This window comes from Montipora capricornis, chromosome 4 (genome assembly GCF_036669925.1).
Source record: "Montipora capricornis isolate CH-2021 chromosome 4, ASM3666992v2, whole genome shotgun sequence".
NCBI lineage: Eukaryota > Metazoa > Cnidaria > Anthozoa > Scleractinia > Acroporidae > Montipora > Montipora capricornis.
In genome coordinates, this window is record NC_090886.1 from 38,240,463 (window position 1) to 38,260,462 (window position 20,000).

The window sequence follows — 20,000 nt, forward strand, 5'->3', positions numbered from 1 at the left end:
TAATAATAATATTTTCGCGGCTAATCGCCGTCGCAAGTATAGCAAGGACGCAGCTCAACAAGGTCGAACCGAAAGCATACAAAGGCGACTCTGGCAGCCGCTATACGGTCCATGTGTGACCTTGGAGCACAGCTTACAGCCAGCTGGAATCAGCTGTATGTTGGTTTAGTTAGTTTCAATATTGAAGTTTTGTTTTTGTAGTAGCTCAAGTCTGGCAAAAACGGCATTATCATATAAAAGGGCCACGATACATGTGTTAGCATGTTTAAACACAAGCTTTCTTAAAGTCGACAGGAGCCGATGACAATTGTTCTTTAGTACTTTAGTAATTTCCGGCGGTCGGAAATACGTCTGCGTTCGCAGGCTATCTTTAGTAGGTATGACAGACAAATCCGACGGTGGGGTAGGGAATTCGAACACCATTTTGGCCCGAAGGGGCGAGAATTTGAACTATCCAAGTTCAAAAGTTAAAATGCCCAGGGCTTGCACCGGGGGGGGGGGGCGGAAGGATGTTGAAGTTTCGACTTGATCGGCGCATAAAACTGACCTTTGACCTTCCTCGAGTTTTCAGCCTCCCGGTCCTTTCTCTTTCATGATGAATTGGAAATAAATGTGACATTCTTTAGCCGGCCTGGAAATATTTCCCTCGGCGTTTTTGTCGCAATAAGATCTTAACTAATGCTTGAAGTAATGCGTGGCATATTACAGTCGCGTTACTTGCGCAGTAAAAGTTGTGCACAAACAATTAGCGCGAACGTCCTTAAGAGATAATTAAGTCGTTAGCTTCTCAACAGATGAATTTAAATTTCACCGCCTTTATTTCGTTACCTATTTTTTCTCCCATTCAAACAAAAGTAACACTTCATGTAAAAAATAATGCGTAAAGCAATACTAACAAGACAAGGCAATACAAAAACAAAATAGACATGCAGAAATAGTAATGGAAAAAATAAGAAAAGACAAAATAGGAATGGAGAAGGGTACGGAATAGTACTGAGAACAAATTATGGCCCTTAAAATGCTACTATTATCTAAAATCACTTCCTTTTTTTCTTCAGATTTTGAAAGTGTGTTTTCTTAATACCTTAACACCTGACTGGCATAATTTTGACCGTTGATTTTTATCCAGAGGCTAGGCTGTTTCCTTTGAGTGTAAGTTTTGGATTTTCACGGTCCGCCAATACTCGCATTCAAAACTGACCGATTGGACCTCAGAGGGTTGGATGTAGGGAAAAGTGACGTCATTTACTCAGTAGCTTACAATTTCAGCGTGTAAATACACGGCGAAAGCACGAGTTTAAGAGACTGGGAGCCCGAAACTCACGTGCTGCATAAGTGAGTCTTTGACGTCACGGTAATTTTCTCCTCGATCCAACTCTTTCAAGATTTTAAGGTTAGTAATGGCGGACCATTGAATAGGAAAATTCCAGTTAAAATAAACAGGTGTCGTTTTTTAATCAAGGCTTACAACTTGGGTCACTTAGTGTTTTGAAATCCAAAGAAAATGAAAGCTAATTGATTCTTTGGTCATCCTAGTAGCTCTTGAACGATATTGATTGTATTTGATTAACTTTTTGCGATATGATGTAGCTCGTTACTTATGATACAAAATATATTAATGTACAAACACATAACAGACATATTCGCAACGAATGCGCAAAAATAATATGACCAATGCAGAAAATAATGCCAATGAAGTTGCGGAGCCATAGAAGACCTGGCCTTCATCATCGCGGAACCCTGACTTCCTTCAATGTTACCTGCATTTCAAATGCATACGCTTATTTCAGTCATGAGTCCTTTCACGGGAACACATGAGCCTAACAAATTGACCTACTACCAACTCAATGGCTTCATAGCTCCGACGGTTGGTAGAGCGTTGCACCGGCAGCGCAGAGATCCCTTCGAAGCCGCCTAAGTTTTTCAGGGGTCTCTAAGGGACAATTGAGAGATAAGTGCGAGAATCACTTTTGCGTTTTTCTTACTCTCGCGGTAGTTTATTGTGACTTGGTTAATTGACTTCGCGTAGATACCTAAGGTTGAAGAGGAGAAGAAACCGCAGTTAACTTTCTAGTGACGCTACTCCCTGATCAAGACCAACGGCTTCAGTGACCCGATCATCGGGCCTGCTCTTGGCAAATGTTTAACAAACGGCGAGAATTTCAACTTCTCACCAATGATTTCAAGACCTTGGTAATTAGTTCACGCGGGGTGTTGGAAGCCATACAATCCCTCACTGTAGTACAAATCTCTTGCCAAGCGAACCAATGCAACCTGTCTCCTTTTGAACTGACTTTTTTCATCATTCCTTTTCAAACGCTTATTTGCTCAACTTTTCAGACGAATACGTTTTACGTAAAAGAGACGGCTTGTTATTGACTTTATCCATGTTTACTTTGTTGGTGGTGTTAATTAAGCTCTCGAACTTGACTCCAATACGTGCCGCAATATTTATCGGGGAAGAAAAAACAGATTAAATTAACTTAAGAGTGATATTTTTATTAAAGGACCGCCTCTGTCACTTGTAGAGCGTCGACAGTTGCGCTGTTTTTTGACCAAAAATCGCAGTTGTCTTTTATTTGCGCAGCTGAATGTGTCAGCCAGTGGTATCCAAGATTTCTAGAGGTTATTTTTACGGGCTAGATAAACAAATTTGGTAAATTTCTCCAAAAAAGCGTTAGAGTGGTCTTGGTTGTTTTTAATGACGTTTCGTCGCTTCAACAAATATCGCTAATTTATCAAGTTATGGAAACGGCACGGACCAACGAGACGTGCATCTGGTCTCTTACCATAGACGAAAACGCCATCGAGAAGCCCCAGAGAGATTCTGGATCATCCAGCCAACCTCAAACGTTGCTCCAAAACGAAAATGCCTCGGTTGTCAAGTCTCTTGTGAAATGGCACAAATATTTGATTCTGTTCTTCACACCGATATTGCTGATGGCTTTGCCGATTGCAGTTCCTTCTTCGGTAAGATAAAAAAAATGGAGTCTTTGTTTTCTTCATACAAATATACCCGGACGTAACGAGGTCACAGTAGTAGAAGGAGCAACTTTGTGTTCGACGCCGACTTATATGCCCTGGAGTCCGGCTTTTATGGGTTTAACCAGTGAGTTGTCGGCTCTGCTCCAAGTTGTTTTTTCCTTTATGCATGCAAGTGCTCCTGTGTCCTCTCTTGGGAAGAGAAACATGTTATAATTTCAATTTGATCTGAAAAACGGGGCAAAATGCAGCCGTTCTGAAAAGGCAGAAAATGCGGGAAAAGCCCAACTTCGAACGTAATTTTCTCGCAAAAAGCAGGAAACGAGAAGATATAACTCCACCAACTTAACTTTATACTTATGTTAGGCTTTCCAAAAAAAATGTTGGAAAAATTGCTGATTTTGGCCTGATTTTGGCCTTCAGTTCCCCTTTAAGTTTCACTCGATCTGAGTTCTGTTTTTTTTTTTTTAAACAAGGAAGAATTGTGTTATTTTATATTCATTCTCACCACGTGCTATACGTCGTGTTTAACATGACCACCAACCTGTTTGAAGTTTGACAGCCAGTACTAGTACTGTTTGATCGTGTTTTGTTTCCAAATGCGTGTGCTCAAATGCTAATCCAGTGCAGCGAGCACTGAGCTATTGAAGCAGCTGACTATTGATCCATTAATTTAATAGGTAGAGGATATTACACGGTGGCGAGAAAATATGAATTTTATGTTCGAGTGGCAAGAACAATATATCTCACTCATTCGTGTCTTGCCATGTAGTTTCGTATGAATTATGTGAGTGGTGTATTTTCAAGTAGAGCACTGCTGTCAATGTAATAAATGGGACTATGCGAGTTTTCCGTTTTGAGAATGCGGACTTGAAGCAAAAAGGCCCGCCCTTAAACCCAATGTCGGCTTGCTCAAACTGAAAATTCGCAATAGTATACAATCGAATTCTTACTCTGATCTTACTGAAGTTTGCTAAGATGCGTCACCACGCAAATGACTAGGGATCAGACCCACACTCCAACCTTTTATTGCGTTTTTCAAACATTGGCAAGCTGTTGGGGGCTGAGATTTGCATTTGGATCCTCCAAATCCTACTCTGACAGTTTAGTGGACTGAATTTATTACAAAAGCCTTTCCTGGTTTCCGCTTTCAAACTGGGTTTCTTATTTCTGTTATGTCGATTTCAATTGTTCTTTCAATATATGGCTTAAGTGTCTCATCTTAGATCTTTCCCTTGTTTTCTTTAAAAACTGAACCCGTAGTTTGAAAAGCATACCACACGGTTTTTTTTTTCAGGAAGCCAGATGCGCCTATTGTATTCTGATTATGGCGGTTTACTGGGTGACGGAGGTGGTGGATTTGGCTGTCACTGCTCTTCTGCCTTTGGTCCTGTTTCCATTGTTTGGTGTCCTTGGTTCCAAGCAAGTCTCTATCCCATACTTCAAGGATACCAACGTGCTCTTCCTGGGTGGTTTGATTGTGGCAGCTGCGATCGAGAAGTGGAATTTACACAAACGAATCGCTCTGCGTGTGCTGCTATTGGTTGGAACACAACCTCGATGGTAACAATTTACCCGTTCGTTTGTAACGAGGGAGGAGGTTGAGGGTACAAGAGATTGTGACAGCAGCAGGAACCCATGACCCGGAGCCTACAACTCGCATACTGGGCCTATGTCAAGGAATTTTTACAGACCGATCTATTTTTAGACTACCTTTTTTGAAAAAAACATATAGGCAGTTGCGGTTCGGTGACCCTATGATGTCAGGTTAGTTTCTTGTAATTGGTCATCGGGCTCCTGTGGGAGTCTCATTTGCGGGAAATTCAATCTAAAAATAAATCGGTCTGTGAAAACGCAGTGGTGACACGAACACGATGGAGTTGTAGGCTCCGGGTCATAGACCGATTGCATAAATGGCCGCCAAAAACGTATTTTTTTGTTTATGTGCTAATTAGACTCACTAGCCTCGTTTGCATGGACAAAATACAATAGAAATGTCGTTCGAGAGCGAGGCTAGTGAGGCTAATTAGCACATAAACAAAAAAATACATTTTTGGCCGCCATTTATGCAATCGGTCTATAGGTTCCTGACAGTAGCCACAGCAACTCTAGTGTAAATAGACCACTTTCGATATATTAAAATTCAGCTTGATAGTGAGGCTTAGAGGACACAAACAAAAGAAATGAATAAACATGTTCGTTCAGTTTCCTTTATTTGTGTCCTCTAGGCCTCGCTGCCAAGATGAATTTTAATATATCGAAAGTGGTCTATTGCATGATCTTCTCTTGGCTCATCACGCAATTCAGAGATTGCGTGACTAGGCAAAAAAGGTCGTCGTGGAAGCTTAGAATGCTGAAGCAACTCCTATTTACTTGGTAAATTTTGGTAAGATTTGGATAAATGAGGAACGCGAAGGCAGATGAAATAAAGTCTTCCAAGTCGTACCCAAAAAATTTTGGCGACTTTTAAAAGCTCATCAACAAGTTCCCTTTCAGCAGGTCTAATAGCTCTCCATAATTCTACAGTTTGATGCTTGGTGTTATGCTGACAACAGCCTTTCTGTCCATGTGGATCAGTAACACAGCCACCACTGCTATGATGGTACCAATAGTGGAGGCAGTATTGGTCGAAATTAGAAGTGAAAGCAAAGTGAATCGAGCCACGGAGGACACCAATGAAAAGAGCCCTTCGGTTGAGGTAGGATTTTTACTCCTGTCTTTTTAACAAGCGCAAGAGTAATGGTGAAATTTTGTGAGTTTATTTATTTATTTGTTTATTTATTTATTTATTTATTTAATAACTTCCTCGTTTATAAGTAAATTGAGGAAACAAATATAAAAGACTGAAAAAGAAAAGAAAGAGAAGAAAAACAAAACACTCATTAAAGGTACTAAAATTTAAACGGTGCTGAAATTTAAAAGTTGGTGAGCAGAACGTACAGCAGAGCTTGTCGCCAAATAAAGTACGCCCTTAAAAAATAACCATGCACAAACGAGATTGAATGTTTGAAAATACTTATTTATGTAAAAAGCTAAAATTGTCATTTAGAAGTTAAGTAAATATCAGGAGCGCATTAGTAGGAGCCTCCATATGCAGTAGATCTTTGAGTCAACCTTTGTGCGAATCTTTCTATTTTTAGAACGAACCCTTGAGCAGGAGACTCGCATTGACATAAATTTACCCAATTTGCACGATTTAAATACAGTTTTACTGCTTTATTTGTCTTCGTTAGACAATGACTTTACTCTGATTGGCCTTTTAAAACATTGCGTGCAGAGCCGAGGAACTCGTGGCGTTCTAAAAATAGAAAGATACGCGCAAAGGTTGACTCATAAGGACGTGTATGAGAGAGGCAAGCTCCTACTCATGGGCTCTTGTAAATATTTATTGTTACAGAACGTACTATAGTTATAAGATAGTTAATGTACGGGAAACCCTGCCAGAGGTGGCTGTGTTAGTAGCGGTAGGGTCTGGCGGAGAAATGCGAGCCTGAAGAGCAGCACTTTCACGTAGCACACACAGATTTCCAGGTAGAAAAGTTGTGAGCATCATAGGTTCTGGCAAAGGCAGAAGAGTAGTGCTTGAATATGAATGAGGTTTTGACCTGGTTAAAACAAGCTTGAAAGTGACCGAACGGAAAGAGGGAAATTATTCCAGAGTTTAGGTAGGCGGTTAAAATAGCTTACTTGAAAGGTTTTAGTACGGCATTTGAACATTTTGAACCGCCAATCTCATCTCCGGGGCAAACAAGAATGATATGGACTTAATGTTGTCGGCGTTGACGTCAACGAAAGCGTCAACAAAAATTGCAAGTTCATGTTTTTCTCAGTTCAACTTTTTCCTCAATATTTGAGTTCTACGAAGTAGTCGTGCTATACACGTTTTGAATTGGAAGGAAGGTGATAAGACATCCCCTTGACATTATTTAACCTGGTTTGAGCTGTCGTAACTGATAGTAGAGAGCAGGGACGTTAAGGCGCCTGCAAACCGGGAAACATTGATGCGGAAGCAAGTGTTTCCCCTTTTGCGACACCAGGAAACATTTGTTGCGGAAGTTAAATTTCCTTCCCGGGAAGCAAAAATGTTTCTGAGAAACAATGTTTTCGCAACAATATTTCCTCGTTTGCGAGCACCTTTAAGATCTACGACGACGACGGCGTCCACGACAACGCCAGAAAACAATGATATCATTGGTTAAAAGAGCATAAATAATCGTGCTGCACGTGCGGCACGGATTTTAGCACTTTTTTCTTGCGTTACTCTGCATAACGACGACGTGAAATCACCAAAGTTTAGGTTTTGACAACAACGTGAGCATGCAACGGAGAATCTTTCATTCTCTATTTTGACTTGGAAACCGCTCGTGCCACTTTATATTTAGGATACTTTGGCCACATTGTTGGACGACAAGATGGAATAATCGTGGAAGATTTATGATAGAGTGACGTCACCGTCGTTGATCTTAAGGTCCCTAGTGTCTGGTGGCCGCGTTTCAAGTTGATTGAGAGTACTGTGCGAAACGATGACGAATTGTAGTAAGGCAAAACAAAGAGAGTTGCGCTGAAACCTTCGATATTAGATTGACTATTGCTTTATTCTTGGATTTCATCACTTCTTTCAGCTTGACGTTATCTCCCGTAATGGCTCCCCAAAGTTTGAATTCCGTGACGTAGCCCAAGAACGGGAGACCGAAGAAAGAAAGCGTCAGATGACACTCCAGGAAACAGAGACTACGCGCCATGCCCCCACGGACCAAATTGACGCCACATACAGTAAAAATGAGAGGTATAGTGTTGTGCAGTGTACATTACGAGCTAACGAAAAAGCTTTCAGTCACGTCATTTCTTAATTTCGAGTGTCCACTTATTATCGCTGGTCGCGGGTTCACTGTCATGGATCCAAAAATGAAAAGTTTCAAGTTCTGCTTTCATTGGTAATCCATCACATTTCAAATTAGTGTAAGAGAGATTTACCTCCGCGTCATATTATCCGGCGTGAAAATTCTGTCATTCCAGCTTAGTAATTTCTTGTTTTGTGAGCTTACTCAAAAGTTGTAACTAATGGGCAACAATAAGCTTAATCACTTGTGATTCGTGGCACAGTGAGACTGTCAACACGGGAGTGGATGGCAGATGAATTTGACAACGGTGTTTTGAAATGCCAGTGTACACATATTTCACCGAGATATTTGACAAACCTTTTAATTGAGACGCCAGTGCATTTATGATGGACAATTGTTTGAGCTGAGTGTGTCTTGACGTGCTGATTGTTAAAGCTAGAAAAATTCAGAAGTTTCCGGATTACCGTCCTCAGCTGTTGAAGGAACAACAGTCCAGAGATCTGAGTTATTCGTACCTACAATAGTAATTCAGCTCTTCAAGACGCATTCAACTCCAACAGCTATAAATCCACCCTTAGACGTCTCTGACTCCATCTTTGCGAAGTTTTTGACTTGAACCTCAGACATATTTAACCAAACCTTTGTCAAACTCAGACGTCTTTGACGACACAATCGTCAAACCTTTGGCTTGAATCTCAGACATCTGTGACCATACCTTTGACGTTTGTTCAAGCTGCAGTAAAAGCGGTCTTTACCACGTGAGAGCCCCGTGCAAAGGGCAAGAAAAAGATAACATTGGACGCATGTCAAAAGCATGCGAAGGTGCAACAAAGTTGGTCTTTGTCTTACCTTTGACTGTACTTTTGACGCTACGTAAATCCAATTTTTCGTCGCCTGTTTTAATTTTAGCCTTTCGTTGGCCGTTGTGCGTGAAGTAGCTATATATGGGCTTAGCTCAACGTCTTTTACGATAGAGAATGAATTAATTATGCTCACTTTGTCTTCAAAACATCAAATCAGTTTGGTGATTTCAAGTCGTTGTTGGGCAGAGCACCGTGAAATTGTTAGCCTGCGAGCAACCTCTCTGTTGAGGTTTGGCACGAGAGTTGCCCCAATCCTCTCGAGGCTCGCTTCACGCGAAACCTCAACAGAGAGCTTGCTCGCAGGCTACAAAAATATGTGTTAAAATGCTTCCCACACGTGCAGCACGATGACTTCTCCTTCCTTAAAAGGAACCTCCACGAAAACAAGAAAATAACTTCAAACCTCAGATCATAATGTTTACAACTAATAGTAATCTCGGAATATTGAAGTGCGTTCGACGGTCGCTTAGCCTGTGTTTCCGCCAAGTCTGTCCCTCAATTGAAGGATTATTCTTAATTGTCAATTTCTTCCAAGTGAGGTATTATCGTTCATTTTGGACACTGAAATCTTGGTAGGGATCATGGGAAATGAACATATTTCTTGTAAAAGCCAAACGGTTTATGTCTGGACTCGCAGGACTCAAACCTGGGAATGTGTGATTAATAACCCCTTCACTTAACCACTAGACTACTACATCACTAACTGCGAGGTTGTTCTTTTTTATTAATGTCAATGTGCCGCTGTAAACGTGTATTAACACCCGCTAAGAAGCAAGCTTACACAGAGAAAGCTAAGCATTTTAAAATCAAGCTTTAGACTTGACCATTATTCAGCAATAATTTTACATATATACTAATTAGTTTTGGTAAATAATAGGCACATTTTTTAGTCATTTGATCTTTAGTGGTTAAGTGGAAAACCTTAGATGACAGGGCTTTTACAGTCGCTTCCCCGTCTCTTTTTAATGCCCTGCCTCACCACATAAAACATGACAACAAATATAATCGGTTTAAATCTTTACTAAAGACATTTTTTATTCAAAATTGCATATAAATATTAACTTAATTTATCTATTTATTTTAACATCGTATTATTTCCGTGTGCATTATATTTCATAGTTCCTCATTCGATCAGTCCTTTTAACATTTGTATAGACAATTCTATTTATATTGTATATATTATTGTTATTGTTATTTTATTTATGCTGGTATTAATTTTACGCGCATATGGTCATATATACATGTAGATTGCGCACTATAAGTACTACAGTATTGTTAGCACTGTTCGTACCCATCCGGTGAAAGGATACTTCGCCCGTCTTGTACAAGGTGAACAAGACGGAATAACCGCGAAATACTTGCGATAGCGCTAAGTTATATTTTGGAGTGACGTTTTCGTTGACGTTGCCGCGTTGTCCCTTTTAATTGTTTTGTGTTTGTTATCGTTGCTGTAGCTGTCGTCATTTCTTAAACTCAAGTGAGGCTATGATCCTCGCAGTTATGAACGCAATTTTTGAAATTGCGTAAAGAAGCCTGAAAAACCCAGGACTTTAACTTCGACTTTAAACCCGTGACCTCGCGATACCTGTGCGACGCTTAGGCTTCTTTACGAAAAACATTAGAACCCACAAATGACCAGCTCCCAATTGCAACGTCAGTGGCTTCATAGCTCAGTTGGTTAGAGCGTCGCACCGGTATCGCGAGGTCACGGGTTGAAACTCCGTTGAAGTCCTGAATTTGTCAGGCTTCTTTACACAATTGCAAAAATTGCGTTCATAACTGCGAGGATCATATCTTCACTTGATTTCATATCCGCAGTTCAAATATGATCCATTTCATATATCATTTCATCGTTGATTCATTCCTCACGGGAACATTAGAACCCACAAATGACCAGCTCCCAACGTCAGTGGCTTCATAGCTGATGCAGTTGGTTAGAGCTTCGCATCGGTATCGCGAGGTCACGGGTTCAAAGCCCGTTGAAGTCCTGAATTTTTTAGGTTTCTTTACGCAATTGCAAAATTTGCGTTCATAACTTCGAGGATAATCATTTCATATCCGCATTTCATATATCATTTCATCATTGATTTCTTAAACTCCTTGCGAAAATCTCTTTAACGTATCCTGTGTGCTCTGTTAACGTATTCACCTATGGAATAAGGCTTGCAAGGCTTACAAGGCATAGAGTCACTTTTTAAAGATATTTTCGTGGTTCTCTCTTTCTATAATTTTCAGACAGTCCTCGGTCGATTTAATTCAGAAGGAGGATAGTAAGGAGGTAATTATTGACTTTGTTGTTGTTCACTTTTTTACGCGGCTCAAAACGCTGCATCACATCCGGAATGATTATTCAACTACAATATCGATACCTAGAATCATAACAAACTTGTTTTTAATGTCTCTCAGACAGTAAGCGCGTTTTTTGATCAGTTTACATATATATATTTTCTTTTCTTTTACGCATTTAGATTTATTTTATATATTTATAATTTTGTATCTATATGTACATATTTTTTGATGTTTTTATATCCACATCTTATGAATCAGTTTACTTTAGTTCGTAAGCATTACGTTTATATATTTTGTAAATAGTATTTATTATTTATGTCTTTTTTCATTGTAAAGCGCTTTAGAATATTCTATAGTTTAAGCGCTATATAAATTTATATATATTATTATTGTGAGTTGCCAATTATATAGTAATTTGAATTTTCTTTTAAAAATTTTTCTGCAGCTCTATAGAGATAAACTTTTCCAAACAAGTATTGATTAATTATGTAAGGGGAATTCTGGTGATAGGATACCTATTAAGATGTCTTTCATATTAAATTGAATAATCTACATTAGTATCACCCAACTAGTGGACTAATGCAAATGCTGAATTTTGATTGGCTACACTACTAGAGGACTATTAGTAATAGTCATCGAGTAGCTAAAAGCGTGACGCTTTTTTTCGTTTTATTCCCAAATAAATATATTTTCAACTTGCATTTGCTAACTTTATTATTGCCTTTTCTGTCCGACTAGTTGGGTGATACTAAAACAATTAGACCCTTCGCCCTCAAGGGCCACGGGTCAATAGCCCATTCGGCTTTGCCTCATGGGCTATTGACCCGTAGCCTTGCGGGCTACGGGTCTAATTGTTAAGTAGCGCCAGTACTGTCTAAGAGGTATAATAGTTGCTAGGGACTTTAAGATCAACGACGGGTACGTCGACGAATTAAATACGACACCTAAAGGCCCTTTTAAGGGGTTTCAACATTTGCTTCAACATTTTGTTGAACCACATGTTCGGTGCGTTTGAACAGGTCACCCAACATTGTTGAAAGCGTAAAAAATGTCGAAAGCTTGTTGAAAGCGTGTTGATTGAAGTTTAAATCGGTTTAAACTTTCATTCAACATCGATTCAACTTTTCCTTTGTTCTCGAAAATGTTGAATGGTGTTGAAGCTGTTTGAACACTCTGTTCAACAATTGCAGAACACACGCATATTCACGTCAGGCCCCAAACGTCAATATGACGTAGTTTATCTGGACGAGAGAGACCGGTTTCTAGTTCTTAGTTCCTCGCAATCATATTTCAGGAAAATGTTGGTTCTTTTGTTGGCGCAATGTTGGAACCGTTTGAACGGCCTGCGTCCAACATTTGCCCAACACCCGTTGAACGAATGTTGGGCAAATGTTGAAACCTTTTAAACGGGCCTTTAGAACATTAATTTGAACCAGCGAACGTCTTTCCTGATTGTGCCATCTCGTTCGCGTCGTACAATGTGAACGAAGTATCCTAAAAATAAATTAAGGTCGAGCGGTTTCAAAGTAAAAATGTAGGATAAAAGGTTCTTATTTAGGGCTCACCTTATCGTCAAAACTATGATCTCAAATTTGGTGACTTTATGTCGTTGTTTTGCTACAGTGTATGAGCTAAAATGGTTGGCGCATTTGCACCACGATTATTTTTCCTCTTTTAACTGATGATATTCTTGTTTTGTGGCGTTGTTGTTGCTGTGACCGTCGTCGTTTCTTAAGGACGTTCGCGCCCATTGCTACTGCGCATCCTTGCAGCGCACGCAAATTCACATGCCACGTCATGCATCGAGCGCCTGTGTTAAGGCCGGGACACACTAGGCGACAAGTCGCAGCGACATGTCTCTGCGACAAGTTGCTCCATGTGTGCTACTTGCAAAACAAGTCGCTGCGACAAAACGCCTGTTCGGAACACACGCAGTGATCTCGTATGAGGGGGAATGTGAACTACTTTTCTAATTCAAGATGGCTGACCATATGACGATCTCTCATTGGTTCATTTATATTTTGTCGCAGCGACTTGTTGCCAGAAGTGTACACACGATGCGACAACGCTGCTTTCGCTAATTTTGTCGCTGCGATAAGTCGCACGAATTCAAACTGGTTTGAATTCGTGCGACTGATCGCGGCGACAAAATTCTGCCGCATCGACAATGATTTTCATGGAATTAACTGTGTCACACAAGGCGATTTGTTTCGGAGACTTGTCCACGCGACGTGTCGCAGCGACTTATCGCCTAGTGTGTCCCGGCCTTTAAGTAGTAAAATGAACAATGATAGGGCAGATGGCCATTGCTATAGCTTTGCTTGGATTTAACGATCTTGGATGTTCGGTGACCCCTACTTTTCTTTTCAGAAACATATTTTATTTACAATTATCTCCACATTGTCCAAAAATGAACAAAAAGTCAATGTGGAAAGTTAAAAAAATTTCAATATTTCTGTCCTCGGGACATGGAATCCTGCCATCTTGCGGCTGTAAGGTGCATGAAACTATCGTCGCTAAATGCGAACTTGTTCTTTAAGGAACCTCAACAGTTAACTAAATTCACTTGATGGGTTCACTTAAACAAAGTTTGGTAGAGACCATTTCACTTCAAAGATGTAATTGCAATATTTTTTGGTTTACAGACACTGTGGCCTTATTCGCTAAAGAAGCCGGATTTTTTCAGATTTAGGGTGTTCTTCCGGGAAAGTTCTCTCGAAAACAAAGTCGGTGACCCCCCATTTTGCATTTCTGACGTCACTAACTCATCGTCTTTCAATGATAAAATTTTCAGAAAAAATATCAATGTTAGAGAATTTTCGCGCGAACGTCCTTAAATTCAGTTCCCTAATTACTAAAACTTGACGGAGGGCACATTTTCTTTTTTTTAATTCACAGGATCCTGAGATTCAGCATTACAAAAAACTGTGCAAAGCCATGATGCTTTCGGTTGCTTATGCTGCAAATATCGGTGGTACAGCTACGCTAACAGGAACCGCTCCAAATTTGGTGTTTAGTGGACAGGTTAACAGGTGTGTTATGAAAATGAAGAGAACTGGGCGAAAGTAACAATAAAAATTATGTCTTGAAATGTCAAACATGATTTTTTAAAGATAATCAAAAGTCACTGAACGTTTTACTTGGTCTGTTTTACCTAAACAAAGGAGTTAACGCTGGATCTTTTCGATCACTCTGTCATTCTTCAAACGGTTTGAGTGAAGTTGACCGAAGGAGCTTTGGTTAAACACTAGAAAATGGTGTAAAGTGAAGACGGGAAAAGGTCATTTGTTCATCTCACGTTTTCGTTCTCCAGAGGATGGCAATAAATGCACTAGCACGTGAATGCATGTGCGAAGCGTGAATCGGGTGTTGTAATATTACTGACAGGGGACCCCCACGGATTTGTGGGTCCCTCGTTCTTTTCATAGACCACCCTGAAGGCTCAGGCTGTTGTGCTTTTTGGACTGTGTCTGACTAAACATTCGTTCATTTAGAGTGTCCTATAGAACAAGTCTTAGAAATTCATAACTGCTTGTAAGAGAACATGCGCCGTAGGGTTCTTATAGCCAAAACTTGGCTATTTGAACCTTACGGCGCCTCGTGCTAAGATGAATGCACCAATTAGAGACGCTTTTAATTGTTTTTCACGAAAACCAATGACAAGACACTTTTTTTCAGGGTTCCCCAGAGCTCTTCTCTCCCTCGGTCAAGAGAAGAACTCTGGGGTCGAGAATGTCAACATTGGCAAAAGTAGAAAAAAAAATGGCAAGTGTTTGTTGAAGCAAAATTTAGAGGCTTTTAAACTCATTCAACATAGAGTCAACTTCGTTTCAATGTGTTTCAACATCGCTGTTCAACAAAATCGAAAGGATGTCGAAGCAAAGGATGAAGCTATTTGCTTGGGTCTTTAGTATGCAATAATGTAACGAGTACCTCATCACTAAAGGCGGCTCAAACCAGTTTTCAACTTTTTCAGGAGACCTTGTTATTAGAAAGATTGACACTACAACACTTTATCACGTAACAGCAATGTTATAGTACCATGTAAAACATCAGTTATTGCTGAACAAGATGCAGTCATTTTTAAGTGATAAAGTGTTTTAGTGTCAATCCTTCTAATAATAAGAACGTTTCTTTAAAGTGTTGAAACAGGTTTGAGGCACCTTAAACTCGAATGTTTGAAGGGTTGTCTAACTAGTTTGTAATTGTATGAGCGCGATGGTATTTGTAATTTAGGAATTTTGTCTAACTGGTTTGTCTAACTAGCCTAGTGGCAATGTGAAATTGGTTTTACGACACAAGGGAATCCTGGCGAGTCACGCGTAGAATTGCCGAGTATTTTTCCCCGGCATTTGAAAAATTACCACATTGAGGTTGATCGATTTAGTGATCTCAAATATATACACACAGGGAAAAATTTTGCACGGCGTTCGTGAGAACTTCGTCGATTTTCGTTAGACATCGTGAGGTCGGGATTGTCCCAATGAATCTGGTTAATTTTTGGACAAGTTAATATGCGAAGCATCGACTTGTTGTAAGACGGATTGCACGTCAATTGCTCACTCATTCAGTCACTCTCGCTCACTGTTGTTGTCCTTCTTGCGTTTGCTTGTGTGTTTTTCAGTCTGTTTCCGAATGGTCCGAGGGTTAGTTTCGCCAGCTGGTTTGGGTACGCTTTTCCTCAAATGGCGGTTCTTCTGATAGTCGCCTGGGTCTGGTTGCAGTTCCTATTCCTCAAGCTTGAGTATGTGGATTTTTTTTGTCATGTTCAGCACCTGTAAGAATTGTTTCTCAATTCAGATTGGACGAGAAGTGTCAGTTAATTATAATCCCAAATTGTACTATGTAGAGTTCAAAATGACTTTCAATCTGTGTTCTCTTTTTCCTGGTTAGCTTCCGCTGTTGTGGGAGGTTATCTGTTACCAAAACAAAGGACGAAAAGTCCTCAAAAGCCATAAGGAGAATTCTGGAGCACCAGTACAAATTGCTTGGACCCATGTCGTAAGTTTAATTTCGCATATCTGTAAGTTTGTTCGTGTCCACACGTAGATTTTGTTCTTTCTAGTGAACAGAGGCCAAAACTCACAGACAAATCGTGAAATGATTTGTTTGTGTTCATTTGACTTGGTCGAGTGTTTAGAGCGGTGGACTGTACTGATGGAAGTCACGGGTTCCTGTCGCGCTATGCGGGATGTTGGCTGGAGCGTTTTCTCGACATCCTTGAGCTCACTTCGGCGAGCCAAATTCAGATTCTACTGGTACGAGTTTAAACTTGGCTAGGGTGCTTTAAGATTGCATTTTGCCTTAAGATACATTTCGGCGCAGCAATCGGGTTTTTAGCTCAAGAATGAAAATGGAAGTTGAACTCCAGTGGAGAATGAGTGGGGGAAATCAGTGGTCGGTTTGGAATTATCCAAGAGCGGCTCTGAATAGGGTATCATGATCGAGTGGTGAGGACGGTGGCCTTCAGTCATATCTAGAAAATCGGGGTAGAGGTCCTTCTCTAATCACCAGCTCGGGTACTTCTTGTCAATCCCTTGGTGGACTACTCGCCCGCGCTCGTTACTAGCCAACACGTTTGCCATCGGCTTGTACTGAAACTATTCACTTGGTTCTTTTTTTTTTTTTACTTTTTTTTTTTTCAGCTTCGCCGAGACAGCTGTTCTTGTTCACTTTGTACTTCTAGCCTTGCTGTGGTTGTTTCGTGAACCTAAATTCATAAAAGGATGGTCAATAATATTTGAGAAAGGGTAAGTCTATTCGCTCGAACAGTTTCTAAACGGTGTGTTATACTGCTAGAGAGAACAGGACAGCCACAAAACCGGTAACTCCATCCCCTACTCTTCTCGAATAGTGTGTAGGTTCTTTAACGTCCCACAGAGAACTTATGAACAAAGAATATATTTGTGAGACGGGGCCTACGATTTACAGGCCGTCTAACCATTTGCAGATGAAATTACATCCGGCCCGGGTTCAAACCCGCGACCTCCCGCGTGACAGCCCGATGCTCAACCAATTGAGCCACCGGTGGCTCAGCCACGCCGCGCACCCGGCGGCCGGTGCGTGGCGTGGCTGATTTCAAGGAGTTGTCCTTCGTAAAGGTGTTTGTGAGTAGGTCTTATGTAAAAACAAGAGAAAATAAGAGCTTCAGGGACTCCGGTTGGTTCACATGACATCACTTAGCTGCAAATCATGAGGGAATTTAAATGTCGTCAGTTGGTTTGAGATCTAAAACTGTAACCATTTGTGACTTTTTAAAGTTGCCTTTTCGGTGCTGCTAGATAAAATGTGAAAACCACACTTTTGTTTCGCGGTTAGTCAGTCATAAAACTTTAATTGATTTCCGATTTCAGGTTCGTTCAAGACGCAACAGTGGCCATGACTATTTCATTCTCGTTGTTTCTGTTCCCGTCTAAACGGCCCAGGATTTATGCGCCTGACGGATCCGGTAGGTGGGAATTTAATAAATAGTTTTTCATAAATTAGTTTTAGGTATAGAGCCATTGGCTCCATTTGCAGAGCATTAGACTAACGCACGGTAGAATACCTACGTAAATATATTCACAGAGAAATTGTGGGAGGCGCGGTGGCCTCATGGTTAGTGCGCTCGACTCCGGATGGAGTGGTCCGGGTTCGGGTCCTGGCCGGGGACATTGTGTTGTGTTCTTGGGCAAGACACTTTACTCTCACAGTGCCTCTCTCCACCCAGGTGGAGCATCCCATCCAGGGGGGGAGCAGAAATACTCCTAGTCGCTTCATGCTACAGAAACCGGAGATAAGCGCCGGCCTGATAAGCCTTCTAGGCTCGTAGCAGACTTAACCTATAGAGAAAGTGTGCTGCATGGATTTTGTAGCATTATCATAGATCACTGAAGAAAGAGATAAGAGATGGGAGAAAAAGAGGGAACCTAATCTGTTTTGATTCAGTTCGCCTTTTCTCGCTCCTTAACAATGACATGTGAAATTTAAGGTGGCTTCGGCTGTCTCATGGAATGTTCATCTCGCGCTACGTTGTTAACTAATCAGATTCAACTATGGGGTGAAAGCAAAACCAATTTGTCCGCACGCGTTTCCCGCATTTCCCGCGTTTACCGCCGGCTGCGTGTATTTGCCTAGCGCTGTGATCGGCTTTCCCTGCCTGTCAATGTGATTAGCTCGTCTGCTATGTTGTGATTGGTCAAAGAGATTGCGACTCTCAACTGAAACCCCTCTCTTTACACAGTATCCAAGCCTCCGCCAGGCCTCCTGGACTTTAGAGAGATGTCAAAGACGTTTCCTTGGAATATCATCATTTTGCTTGGTAGTGGATTTGCATTAGCAGAAGCATGTAAGGTATGGTAACTGTGGTGGATTCTTATACCGCACATATCACATACAGTCTCATAGCGGTTGACCATCCTCTTATTTACAATTCTCTCGTTTCTGAGCGATACACCACCAACAACTGAGGCCAGTTCTCTGTTTATGGCAGTCGTGACGTCGTATTCTCTATTCCTGCGTGCGTGACTGTGCGTGACTCACTCATTTGCTAAAGCGAGGCGCATTGACTCTTTTCACTGCACACCGCGGCTATGTTGAGTCCTGAGGGACTGAAAAATCTTGTTTTTGCGCAGTAAAACTCGTTTCCAAACACATGAACTCGAGGCTCAGCCTTCGAAATGTATTGTCTCTGGCCAACGTAGGCTGCCGCATGATAAGGGTCCATTGATGGATACGAAGAAACGAGCGGTGAACACTGCAAAGAAAGAGAGAAATTCTCTTTTATTTCTAGTCTAAGAATAAATGGGACAGAAAACCCAACACAAGATTAGGAAAATAAAGTTTGATCGTGATGCGTGTGGTTTTCCGTAGAAAGGAGGGAAAACAAGCACCGAAGAAGACCAAATCAGGGTTTTCAGTAAGCGCCTGGTCAAAACTAGGCAAATAAGAGTTTGAGATGCAACACTAGTTAGACTGGGGTCCTCCACCGGCCGACTAAAACCGTGAAAAACTGAACGCAAAAACAAAGACCAAAAAATAATTTGGAAAACAGATTTGATCACACACACTTTGCCTATTGCAGGTGTCCGGGTTGTCCAACTGGTTAGGAATTCAGTTAGCTCATCTCAACGCAATACCACCATATGCGATCGTAGTTATTGTCTGTGTCATGATCACGACCTTCACTGAAGTCACGTCCAACACAGCCACTGCCACCATATTTCTTCCAATTCTGGCGTCTCTGGTGAGTTTTTTTTCTAAGATATTCGATATTACCAAGCATTATGATCGTAAATCACTAGATAAAGGTGCTTCCTGCCTTTCCAAGTTTAATGAAATTAAATCTCGGAGGGTATTTGAAAAAAAAAAAAAAGAAATATGAGGAAAGGGCATTCTCCTTCCCACGGTCCCTCCTTTGAGAGCAGAAAGGAATAGGTATTAGCCTGCTCATGATTGGCTGCCGCTGCCTTGGTGATAGGGCAATGCGCATGCGTAAGGTACTGGCCAGTTCTCAGGGCTAGTGTTTGAGTGTGCACACCTTACTGTTAAGTTGATAAGGTTGAGGGAATCGAAAATGGCTACATTCGTGTGGCTGTGATTTAGTTCCTTTACTTCAGACATTTGATTGCGGGAACAAGCAAAGATGGCCGCATTGTCGCAGAATAATTATTTAGATGATTTGTTTGGGTAGAGGAAGCGATCAAAAATAAGCCTCATACTTTCGCGCTCGTTCGACGTGCGCAAAAGAATTTAGTGCAGTGGTGGGAGCACACTTCTTAAATCGACGCCATTCTAGGTTTGTTTTCCCAACTCAGTCAAAAGTACTTGTGGGTTCCGTGCGCAGTGACAATTTTGTCATGGTACTCCAATTTTCTTCGTCGTCTCCTCAAAAAAGAAAAAAACAATACTTAATTATTTTTCAATTCTTTAGTTTGTTCATTTGCGCTTTAATGCAGAATTCAGTGACACCTAAATAAAGCTCGTTATCAATCTTACAATGTTTTTTGTTTGTTTCCAGGCGAAGGAACTCCAAGTCCATCCTTGG

General features: G+C 40.9%; 1 protein-coding gene across 3 annotated transcripts in view; it reads left to right on the plus strand.

Annotated features, from left to right (window-relative positions):
• The window catches only part of LOC138046903 (Na(+)/citrate cotransporter-like), a 28,712-nt gene that overhangs the window by 6,431 nt on the left and 2,281 nt on the right, over positions 1–20,000 (plus strand). For 2 of the 3 annotated variants that reach the window (XM_068893514.1, XM_068893512.1), the window contains exons 3-14: positions 4,280–4,545; positions 5,509–5,680; positions 7,605–7,768; positions 10,922–10,964; positions 13,874–14,007; positions 15,600–15,719; positions 15,869–15,976; positions 16,621–16,725; positions 17,329–17,423; positions 18,198–18,307; positions 19,038–19,199; positions 19,974–20,000. The exon at positions 19,974–20,000 is cut by the window's right edge and continues 111 nt beyond it. In XM_068893514.1, the coding sequence (XP_068749615.1) occupies positions 4,280–4,545; positions 5,509–5,680; positions 7,605–7,768; positions 10,922–10,964; positions 13,874–14,007; positions 15,600–15,719; positions 15,869–15,976; positions 16,621–16,725; positions 17,329–17,423; positions 18,198–18,307; positions 19,038–19,199; positions 19,974–20,000 (1,506 nt within the window). Of the gene's footprint in view, positions 1–2,503; positions 2,971–4,279; positions 4,546–5,508; positions 5,681–7,604; positions 7,769–10,921; positions 10,965–13,873; positions 14,008–15,599; positions 15,720–15,868; positions 15,977–16,620; positions 16,726–17,328; positions 17,424–18,197; positions 18,308–19,037; positions 19,200–19,973 lie in introns of those variants that run through there. The other variant, XM_068893513.1, reaches the window with a different exon arrangement.